This window comes from Crinia signifera, chromosome 5, assembly GCF_055691185.1.
Source record: "Crinia signifera chromosome 5, ASM5569118v1, whole genome shotgun sequence".
In the NCBI taxonomy this organism is placed as follows: Eukaryota; Metazoa; Chordata; class Amphibia; order Anura; family Myobatrachidae; genus Crinia; species Crinia signifera.
Window position 1 is genome coordinate 154,240,275 of NC_139221.1, and position 12,572 is coordinate 154,252,846.

The window sequence follows — 12,572 nt, forward strand, 5'->3', positions numbered from 1 at the left end:
AACCCCTTCAGCATTAAGGAGAGCAGCTTGCTGTTGAACAGCCCCTCCTTTATAGCAATCCTTACACAGTGACACACCTTTCACATGTTGTGTAAATTGCTGATTACACTGAGTGCAGGTGAACAGCTTCTGAGAAGCCTTAGAGCCAGAAGCTTTTGTAGCCATAATGCAATCCAATACAAACACTTCCTTCACTCAGCACACTCTAACACAGCCACACAGATAGCAGTGTAAACCCGGCAGTGTAAAAGAAGGAAATACAATAGGGGGAGAGGAGCTCACCTTCCCCGAATTAGCCCACCTGAATACTCCAAGCGGGGACTCCTAAAAAGGAGAACCCCTTCACTCACCCAGCGCAGTGACACAGTCTGTCCAGTCTGGGATGAAAAACGCTTTGCTGTCCTGAAGCAGAAGGGCTCTGAAGAGGCACAACAAACAGAGGAAGGCAGCGTGGGCTTTAGGAAGGCAGCGTTTGCCGCACTGAGGATTTTTAACCTGGAGGAGACGCCCATGACACGCCTCCTCCTTCCTCCGTCCCAGCGCGCGCTGAGGACAGCGGCGCTGAGACACAGTCTGCCCCTCAGCTGGACCAGCGCGTGACTCTGATCCAGCAGTCACCCGGCGCCCAGCGCCCCAGTCCTGATCTCTCCGGCGGGTGACTAGCCAACGGAGCAGTAACACAAGCCGCGAGCGGCTGTGGCTGCTTCCCCACACCTAGAGTGCAGGCGGCTGAGGTCAGCAGCGTGCACCGCACGCAGTGCCGCTCTGACCTCCCAGAGAGCTTTATACACACTGCAGGCAGCCAGTCTAACACTCAGGCTGCCTGCACACTTCTATATAAAACAAAAAACGGACAACCAGAGACCCCTGCGGGAGCCTCTTGCCCAGGGATCCTACTCCTCCGGGCACTAAACTAAGACTGGAGTCTGAGGGGGGGATAGAGGGGGAGGAGCCACACCACACTTCAAGTTCTTAAAGTGCCAACTCCTCCATAACACCACACTATCCCAGCGTAGTACTTCAGTGTCCCCAGAGGATGAAGGAGAAAAAAACATGTACAATGCAGGAGGGCAGATGCTACTTGTGCAGAGAGGTTTTACTTCAAAGTGAGATCTATATTGCAGTGTAAAAATAAAGCAGTCAGTATTTTCCCTGCACAGAAACAAAATAACTCACCCAAATCTAATTCTCTCTGCACAAGTTACATCTGCCCCACCTGCAGTGCACATGGTTTTGTCCATCTAAGAAGGAATTTGATAGGAGTGAACCAAAATAACCCCCATAGTGAGAATGGTGCTGATCAGAAGTTCCAGGGATGCAGCAAAGCACCTGGCACTGGGCTGCTGCTGTACTGGGGTCATGCTGCACAGCGGGGCTCTCTGGCCATTCAGAAGCAGACATGAGGCTTTTAGCACTTGCTGAACTGGAGATACATAATGGCCCTTGGTGCCCTCATGGCTTGGTACTCTCAGCATCCGCGATCCTCAATGCAGCCCAGTGCAGTTGTTTTTTTTTGCCAGCTACAGCAGAACAAGCAGGTGGGCAGGAGTTTGAAAAGACCACACTCCCTAAAAGGTACCAAGTTCTAGTATACACAGGCAGGACTCTATAAAGGCCACTCTCCCGGATACTCATTTTGCCCCCTGGGAGCCACCCCTTTATGCTGAGATAGAGGTAAGCCCTAGCAGGAAAGAAAAATAACACTCCCTACCTATCCAAACTAGTTAGGAGACAGGAAGAAAGACAAGGAGGAAGGGGAGGAGTGGTTATATACCACCAGGTGGGCGGTCCCTAGAAAAAACATCCTGTCTAAACTAAAGGAAAGATATCCCAGAGTTATGGCTGCCATGTGGATTGTAGAAGAAAATGGGTTTATCTTAAAGTTGTAGGTTGTTCTTTCAAGTACTCACATGCATTTTTTGTGCATATACAATCACATAAAAATAGGTTTGCTATCCTTCTCCAGCATCAAGTCCCTACTGCAGAATGGGAGTATGCAACAGGTGAGAAAAAATAGACACATGCATTAAAAAAAAAGAAATAAAAAAAATGAATAATTTCACTTTCTGAATTTAACCTTAGAGTCTGCATGGCAACTGGATGCATAAAGATATGAAGAAAAGTACACCAATTTCTTTTTAACAAGAAGCATTTATTTATATACTGAAAACACGGTCAGTGTGATAAAGCCACTTAATTATTCATCTCATTATGTCAAAGCACAATTATAAGGTTTGAATATTCAAGGCACACTTTAGACAGGAAAGTGCATTAATAGCATATTTTGACAAACATTATGGGTGAAATTTAATAGGATGAGAGATTCAGAAAGTGAGAGATTTGGTAAGAAGCTTTTTTTAAAGCGGCAATCATTTACACTGCAAAACCAAACTGGTTTTGCCTGGAAAATGATTGCCGATTTCTTACAAAATCTCTCACTTTCTGAATCTCTTATCCTATTAAATTTCACCCATTATATAGATCAACTGTAGGAGGTTATAAATTAATTCCTCAAACTGGAATGTAGGTGTCTCCGAATGAACAATGTTGCTAAACAATCATATTTGTACAAAATATGGATACGCTTTGTATTCTTAGCTATAGAAACAGAGTTTGATGGCAGATAAGAACCACTTGGCCCACCTAGTATGCCCTAATAGACCATTATAACATATTGCCCCTAATCCAGGTTTGAAAACATGATGAATTGGGGGAAGGGTTAGTGATAATTTCTTTTTATTAGGTTATTTAATTAGATGTGACAGGGAAAGGTGTATCAAGCCTTCAAAAGTAACAAAGCTGATAAATTGGCCATAACATCAAATCGGCTTTACAGTGTCATTTATATAGCAGTTTTTGAAATGACAAAAGTCAATTGAAGTCTCATTTCAGTCAGTACTTAAAACAAACACACACACACACACACACACACACACACACACCTTGGCCAACTACATAGGGGAAAAACAAAAATGACAGAACATAAATGCCCCAAAACTACATTATATGTATAGTGAGAGGCACTACATTACACACAACTTCTAAAACGCAAATTTTATTTTGGTTGTGGAATAAAACTAAAAAAAGTTGTTTCACGATCATGCAAATACAACTTAAATGAAATAGAAAATGATTAAACAATCACAAAAGCCCTATCTACATGTAAATACAGCATATAAAATACTTTTCTTGGTATGTTTTATTTCATTAGTGATGCAAGGCAAAAAAAAAAAAGGATTCCATATATCAAGTACCTGACATTTGTGTAACAATATATTGGATATAAATGGCACCATTTGTATTTTTCTCAATAAATGAACACCTAAATAGGTGTCAAACTTTTCAGGTGGAAATGGGCATAATCATGGTTTGAGTATTAAAGGTGCTTGTTGTAGTATGCACCCAAAGGAAAGTCTGATTTGTATGGCTACTGTAGTGCAAAAGTGTAGACATTATACTTTCTTAGTCTACCAATAGGTTTTTTTTGTTTTTTTTTAAGCAGTAAAAAGAAGTAGCACCAACTGGCAAGAAAATATACATCTTATCTAAAACCGTTTCTTACATAAAACATGAGTTTAATTGAATGGTAAGAATTATTTATTGCGTTTCAAGAATTAAAAGGAATATGGAATAGAATTATAATATAAGGATTCAACTGATATTTTGTGAAGTAGCAAGAAGTTCGCGATGCTCATCAGGAACTCTTAAATTTATAGCATCAAGCCAGGGAAAAGATGAAATTCATATTTTCAGTCACATGGCCCCTTCACTTTCGAGGCTGATGAATGTGCTGGTTGTAATGTTGTGCAGTAGGCAACTTCTCAACAGCTGGATGTGGTTTTTGATGAGCTACTTGTGCAGCAGCTGGAGGAAAGTCCTTGTCACCCTGTGGAAAATTAAATGTATTTATTTCTTGTGTAAGTGCTTTGTCCATGTAATTCCACCATTTTTGGTACCTTGTTTTACCTTTCCTTATGAGGTTAAAAAACAAAACCTATGTAAAAATAAAAGCTATTCTTACCCCTATACAGTATAACTCCCTTTTCCAAAAACACTTGCAGAACTTCTATTCAGTCAAATATATTCAAAACAATAGATAACAATAGATATCATGTCAAGAACAGAGAATGATATTTTTGATATGCAATGCAACAACGGTACCATTGTTTATTACAAAATAAATGTCTGAATGTGTAACAACTACCTAACACAAACTCTTATGTGCAAGGTTTAAGAACAAAGGGGGCAATTCAGAATGGATCTTAAGGGGCCAAATTCAGCCCCGTTCTGATGGTGGGGGGTCTGCTTATGTGCAGACCCCCTATGCGAATGCCTTCAGCGATTATCACAGCTGCCGAGGCATTTGCAAGGGTAGGGGAGGTAGGGGGGCAGGCAGGGGAACATCCAACGGTTTATAGACATCCCCTCTCCTCGACGGGCTCCAACAGAAATAAAAAAAGGAAGAAAAACCATTTGAGGGTCGGCGTTAAGCAGCGAACAACCACTGCTTAGCGAGCAAAAGTGCCTGATTCAGAGTTGATCTCAAAGGCAAAATCTCTCAACTGGGCAAAACCATGTGCACTGCAGGTGGGGCAGATGGAAAGTGCTGAGAGAGTTATATTTGTGAGTTATTTTGTTTCTGTGCAGGGTAAATATTGGCTGCTTTATTCTTACACTGCAATTTTAATTTCAGTTTGAACAAACCACACCCAAATCCAACTCTCTACATTTTCCCTGCCTGCAGTGCACATGTCGGTTATTTAGACCAGCTCGCAAAGCTGCAGATTTGCAGGCTGGGCGATTATTGTATAATTGCGCATGTAAACGGTTTACAATCCGCATCCATGAGGCCATCCTGCAATAAAATACAGCGTCTTTTTTTAAATAGTTGGCCATACGCAAGGTGATTGACAGGAAAGCGGCATTTGTGGGTGTCACCCGGCTGTTTACTGGGAGTGTCAAGCAAAATGCAGGTGTGCTGCAGCGTGGGAGGGAGGGTGTGTGATGTCAGCTATGGGCTCAAACAGCTTGTTTCTATCGCAACAGCCTAGTAATGCCTGGGCTATGCACAGACTGCACCGACTGGAAAAATCATTCAATGTTATACGTGCCCTATAGAAACAGTCTCAGGTTCTCATGACTAAAGACTTTGCATCATATTTTCCAACTTATATTTTGGGTTTTCTTTATCCCGTGTATAAAATTTCAAGAATCTGTAAAAATAACTTAGTTATCTGGTAATCACCAATGTGTTTACATGCAGTATAGTCTAAAATGTTGTATTATTGCAGTTTTTAGCATCTGTGATGTTGGGAGAGAGGACTAAAAAAACATTACACTCCACCGATTTACATGTACTATATACTGAAGATACGAAACAGTAAAACTGTAAGGGACCAACTCAATTAGATGCAAAAACATTCCAGCAGTAACTGGAACGTCACCTTTACAAGATTCCAGTTTTCAGAGTCACTACTGTTGTCTTGGCAGACATTTTGTGCCTGTCCAGATTACAAAGAAAGCATACAGTAAGTGTAAAGGCTAGGAGCTGGATACTGCATACTTCAGGCCCTGTAAATGTAAAGATTTAAAGGCACACACAAATACTTAGGGGGGGTCGTCAATGATGCGTGGGAGTGTGCATAGTTAATGATATTAAGCATACACACTGACCAATGTCCCTGATGTATCGTTAACAATATCGGTATTGTGCATATTGCTAAAGATATATAGCTCATTGTGTACCCAGCTTCAAGGGAGACCAGGAGCAGAATGAGGTTATTCACAGCTCGGGGGTGAGGGGCTCTCTCAGACATTGATTACTAAAATTGCACATGTTCAAGCTTTGGTTTTATACACACTTCTCATTACACCCTCAGGCAAAAAGATGCAATGGACTTCCACAATATGGAAGCATTTCCACATCATTTGAAAGATTCTCTCAAATTGCGATTTACATTTTCAAATGCTATTGTACAATGACCTGCTGACATTAAAAAGAATGTTTAGATTATTTAGAGTTTACAAAGGCCAAACTGTGAAGGCAAAATAAAACCTTTGTTTACTCTAATACATTCAACTGACAGATTGAACAACATTCTTACCCGTGCTACAACCCCAGAGATGACCAGAGGTGGTTTAGGTAGGCTAAAAAAGTAGAGGGAAGAAGAAAAAAAAAGTTGAGTTTTCTGCTCTTGATAATGTTATTACAGATGCATCATATATTACGCTACATATTTAAATCATACTACTTGCCAACAGATACAGTCAAATTCACATGGTCTTAATTTTCAATAAACTGCTGTAATAAACACATTCTGCTATCTTGTGGGGGTCCACAACCCCCATAGAGGGAGAATAAAATAGGTGGCGAGCGCAGCTCGCCACCGTGCCCGCAGCATGGCGAGTGCAGCGAGCCCCCAAGGGGCTTCATTGCGCTCCCCTCGCTGTGCAGTCGGGATTCCGACGTCTGAGTAATGACGGTCGGTGATTTATACCACGCCCATCAAAACATGATATAAAATGACACAACACACAGATCTTTCCTGGGACTACAGCTTAAACTTGTGTGAGACTTTCTATGACAAATTCCACCTGTATAATTAAATCCAATTTGTAATATAAAACAAAAACAACTTTGCTTTATCTGAGCAAACACCATCCATCAAGGTTTATAAACATTTGTACTGAACCGGTTTAGTGTGAATTAGACAGATGTACAAACGTGTCCTCAAACACCTAGCCTCTGTACACCACAAGGAAGGAAATATCCAAATGTGATGGGACAAAACTGCTTCATGACCCGGCTTTAATTCATTTGATATGCAAGACTGCACAACTGAGTGTGAAACACATTCGGGTGAAAGAAAAATGCTCACATTCCAGGATGTCACTGCAATTTTAAGGTTCCAATGCAATCCATCTCATAAAATTATATGGAAAAGATGTCTATGGCAACCAATATCGGACATATCTGTAAATATTATGATTTGTCTATGAAAGCCAAGTTGTTTGATGGTACAGCTTGAGTATCCCTCATCTGAAATGCTCGGAACCAGGAGCATTTTGTATAAGGGATTATTCCGGATTTCGGAATATTTTTATACTCACCTGGTTCAGAGGTGTCCTCAGAATCCATCTCCTGAGCATTCCCGGTCCCAATGAAGCATTGCACGGGTTACGTCAGGACATCACCAGCAAAATGCTTTACTGGGACAGTGGTGCGGGCAGAAAAGAGGGCAATCCATAGCTCTCAGAATATTTCAGATAAGGGTTACTCAAACTGTACTTAGTGGCGGAAATATATACGTTAATCTGAGACTTAATAAAGGAAGACAAACCTGATCTACTGTAATAATATAGGGCCTAACTCAGACCAGATCACAAAGCTGCTTTTCTGGCAAATGGACAACACTATGTTGCACTGAAAGTGGGACAAATATAACTTGCACAGAGATAGTTAAACACCATACATACGGGATAAAGCACGATAGCTCAGCACACATCACGGTACACCCATGATGCACATTGCAATGTGTGCTGCTGAGCTATCAGTGCAGAGCGGGGCTTTGCCTATTGTTTATAGCAGGAAAGACATGTCTAAGCGATCTAGTCAGATGGGGTGAAAATCGCCTTGTCTGTATGCACCTTTAGATTTGGGTGTTATTTTGTTTCTGTGCAGGGTAAATACTGGCTGCTTTATTTCTACCTTGCAAGTTTAGATTTCACACAAATCTAATGTGCCCTACACATGGGGCAATATTCAGCCATTTTCTGAGCGATTTTACTTAATTTCAATAAATCGCTCAGAAAATGGCTGAAAATCTCTGTGTGTGTAGCCCACATAGCGATGCAAAAGCACAGCCCCAAATCTGGCACCGATTAAGAACAGCCCGGTTGGTAAATTCAGAGCACTTACTCAGAAGGCCCTGCATATTGTCCACATGTTCTTGTAGTGGGCGATGTGCAGGGCCTTCTGAGCGGGCGATACAATACTGCCGAGCCCCCTGGAACCCCACATCCACAGCACATCCGTTCCTCCCTGAGTTCCTGCATTTATGAAAATATGTATTTAACCTCTATCCATGAACAATCCTTATGATGATAGGTGAAGCTCTTTTTGGGCGATTGAAAAGCTTAGCATAATCTGTACATGACATGTTAAGCCTTCGAGTCAATAGGGGAGCTTCAAAAAGGTTTTCAAATGATGGCATTATTGAGAAATGAAAGTTCTCAAAAGTTTTCTTACATATCCACTACTAAAGATGTTCCTGTGCAGAGCCTTAATACTTACACAATACCACTTTCCCAATTCTCTTCCTCCTGATCTTTTTCTTCTTTCGCTTCTACATGAGGTGTATGTGGATGTTTCTGCACAATTCTCATACCTCCAGCTTTCACTGGAAAAAAAAACAAAAAACAAATGTAGAATGTGCAAATTTAAGGGGGACAAAATGTAATGACATTTTACCAGGTGTTATATAAAAAAGCTAGAACACTAGATAGATAGAAGCTTGCTTTGGTCTACCAACTTTGCCTACCAGCAGAGACTGTATTACTAGTTACCTACAATGGTTCTGGGATTCAGATGTCTCACAGACAACATGTAGGTAGATAGTAAAAAGATAGACATTGACACATTTTTGGGGGACTTTTTCCTGCATTACCAACCACTTGGCACCTGCCCCAAAGTACAGTGAGCCTTGCGAGGGTACGAGCTACACTAATTAGAAGTCAACATGCCGAGGTGTCATGATTAACACTAACAAATTATATCAACCTTTTGAGTAACTACCTAACTATTGTCTTGAGTTATATCACATACCCAGTGGTTCTTAATGACCAGTATCCAGCAGCATACCTGTCACGTCAATTGGTCTTAGCTTTATTTTAGTTTCTCAGTCAGTGGGTCATTTGAGTACACTACACCATTTATCAGCATATAGTAGTTCCCTGATAATGGGGGGTATTCAATATGGATAACGGCTGTCGATCCCTGCCGACAGCCGTGATCCTGGCACGTTTGCACTCAGCCCGACGAACTGAACAACAGGCGGGATTCAATGTCCCACCTGCCGAATGGCGCACAAGGGGCATGGCCGTGAAAACAGCCATGTGCTGGCGATCTGTGGCCGGGACAATCCACGGCCGTTATCGGCAGAATGGGCCCGACAGCTTAGAAGTCTGACCCGTTCTGGCGTGATCCCTATTCAATGCTGTCGCTAATGACAGCATTGAATAGGGAACTGCCGCTAATTCCCCCGTCGGAAATAGCGACGGTACATTGAATACCCCCTTAAGTAAGGCAACAAAAATACTTTCAAAAGATCAAGTATTTTATTAAAATGACACCTCCTGAAATAACCCCGGTTTTTTCATAAACCCGGAATTGCAGGCAGTAAAAATGCACCCAGTTTAAACATTGCGGGTCAAGAGACCAGACATTAGCACTAGAAGCAAGTGTGATTAAACATGGTTAAATCTGGCTCACATTGCAGTGTAAATAGGTAACCAGGGTTGCACCCGTTCATGGCAGAGAAATAGCCAGCCCTGGGAGATGCTCTTATCTCCCAGGGCCGGCTCAGAACTTGTCTCTGCTGCTATCACCCACCCGGCATTATGCAGGGTAGGGAGACCAGTGGAAAAAGGGTCACAAGCCGGGTTGGAGACCCACACAAGATCACCGATGCAAACCTGGATTTTTGGTATAAATTTTTTTTTTTTTTAAAGGTGGGGCTGGGGGATAACTTTATTATTTTATTTATTTACTTACAATTTCTTATATAGCGCAGCATATTCCGTTGCGCTTTACAAATAGAAACAACAGTGATTAAACAAACTGGGTAGAGACATGGAGGTAGGAGGGCCCTGCTCGCAAGCTTATTAAGAAGTGTATTTTACATAGTGACTGTCCTCCACTATGTCAAGTCAGCATTATCCATTCCAGTTTGGCCTAAACCGCAGTTATAAGTAAAAAAAAAAAAAAAAACACCCCACAGACACGCAAACAGGCTGAATAAATATTGTTATTTAACGTAGTCAAAGTCAATTTGTCAAAATAGGTGTGAAAATTGGCAAGCAAACATTTCTATTCATCATAACGGCCTGTAAGTTTTACTTTATATAAGAAATTATCTTTTTATACGCATTTTTTTATCTGAAATTATATAACAAATGTGAGCAACGTTGGCATTTTTAGCGTATATTTTGCACATCTTTCACAGATTTTGGCACTCAAAGGGTTAAATTTGTATGCAAAAAAGAGAGAACATACACATTCCTACACGGTCTCGTTTCTACACAACATTTCTTGGCACGCATCCCTGCCATGTAGGCAAAAGAGCAGGAATGGATGATAAGACTACAGCACGATCCACATAGCACACCTGTAATGTGACCAGGCATAAAGTGGAGTCTTAAGCTGGGTACACAATTTTCCGATTACCATTGTGATCAACTTCAGTCCCGTTCTAATGTCCCAAACATCAATACTTGATAACATTCTAATGTCCCAAACATCAATACTTGATAACATAACATCAATTGGGATAAATGTTAAACAACATGTAAGGTGGGGGTTGGGGAGACTATGGTTGCACCTACAATAATATGTGGAAAGTACGGATATTCGGTATATGAGTGTGTTCCAATATGGTGAGGACATGAAAACCCATACACTTCAGTTGCCACATAGGTGACCTTCTATAACCTATAGCAGGGATGTGCCCTAAGGTGCGTACACACGGGGGCGATTTTGTGTAATATCGCTAAGCGACCATATTGCCCGCGATGGGTGCGCGCTCCCGTTTTTACCCCTGTAGTGATCGCTGGTTGCAGGAACATGCTCCTATTTCCCCTGTGTGTACGGGGCTTTACGCTTATTCTTAAGCAAGGAATTAAAACAAAAGGTTGTTTAAAATAGTACAAACTATAAGGGCATATAAATGAAATATGGTCTATTATAAAGTCGGACTATGCAGAACGTTGACACATGAATTGCTGATGTTCTGCATGTGAAATGACAGGCAGCAAAGGATTAGGGGAGGGCTATAGTTAGGGGTAGCAATACTCATTGGCCAGAAGAGCTGTTTGATCCAGCAGTAGTCCTCATTTGCTGACTGCCAGATAAACAGATCAGGTATACTGTATCACCACTAGACCACCAGGGACATCTTGTTGACATTACAGCAATGTCAACATGTTGAAAATGGAAATCTAATTACAATTAGTTTATGTAAAGTTAAAATGGAGAAGAAAAAATGTTTTACAGCCTTAAAAAGACAAATGCACTAATGAATGTGTGCCTTACAGAATGCTTAAGTTTTCCCATTGCATTCCTGCTGTAAGTAGGCAATTTGGCACAGACGGGCATTGCCTTAATGCCCAACCAACACACTGTGCAACACCTGAATTCCTCCCTAAAAGAGAACTATTAAGTGCAGTAGCCCAGTATAGCTTATGTTCCTGTAATTTTCCTCTACGGGCATGGTTACTGGCCACAAAACATCTGTACAGTATCTGACCATTCCTGCAGGCTTGTGGCAGCCATGACTTCCCCTGACACTGACTAATAAGGTACTCATGTCTGACCGCAGGACCAGGGATACAGACTACGCCTATAAGAATACTGTGCTGCAAATATGATTCTAGCAATTAAAGTAATAAATCCAGACTCTAGCATGATTAAAGCAAACAAGCGCAAAAGAAACAAAAATGAAAAAAAACCTTTACTTGCAAATGTTAAACAGGATCCCAACACATTATGCCTATAGGCGCACATTAGCTTTACAGTACACGTGAACATTAGGTAAATCCGCCCCGACGCTGCATACATCAGTAATACAGCTGTGTGTGTACCATATGGCTGCGTGTGTGTACACCAGCACTCCGCCTGGCCTTTGTACGACTGGCCAAGCAGTAGAGTGCAAGCAGGGCCATTATGAGGGAGTGCGGTTATACCTGCAGGGAGGTGTCCGGCTTTGGTGTCCGTTTTCTCTTTGGGAGGAGATGACATGTCTGCGCTCCTCAAAACTCTGCGCCGCCGTCACACACTGGTAAGAGGGAACTGCAATGGTAATAATGATATGACTCACACACACCGTGCACTCTCCACACTCGCACATCTGCGTTCACGTAGTCTCCGCCCAACACATCTTCCTGTACCTCCCAACACACACACAGCTGCCCTATCGTATCAGTCCGCCCGCCCACAGCACATGCTGCTGCTCAGGGTGACAACGACGACGTGGCTGGCTGGCCTGTGTGTACAGTAGTTGTTCTTTTTTTACTTTATTGAAAACGAGCACAAGAGACACATGCGCAGTGGATGGCTTCGACACGCTGGCGAACCTGCTAATTGGCAGATACCTAGTTGTAGCGTCACTAGAACCACCACAGCTTGTAGTACACATCCACAGCGGGAGAGGGAGCAGGCAACACCAGCTAGCTGCAGCTATTCCTTTCTCCTTTGTGAGAGACGGGAGATGCAGACACAGCAGGAAAACTGGATACACCCGCTATCGTCAATATGAGATTATTTGTCCTATCTGACTGATTGGAATGAAAATCTGATA

At 42.0% G+C, this 12,572-nt stretch overlaps 1 protein-coding gene across 1 annotated transcript; it reads right to left on the minus strand.

Annotated features, from left to right (window-relative positions):
- Positions 1–2,131: 2,131 nt before the first annotated feature.
- On the minus strand, positions 2,132–12,208 carry DAP (death associated protein). The gene is made up of 4 exons (XM_083188126.1): positions 11,959–12,208; positions 8,294–8,399; positions 6,105–6,147; positions 2,132–3,886 (listed from the first exon to the last, which is right to left on the minus strand). Exons 1-4 carry the CDS (start codon positions 12,011–12,013, stop codon positions 3,767–3,769), a joined length of 324 nt encoding a protein of 107 aa, XP_083044252.1. The 5' UTR covers positions 12,014–12,208; the 3' UTR covers positions 2,132–3,766.
- Positions 12,209–12,572: the final 364 nt, after the last annotated feature.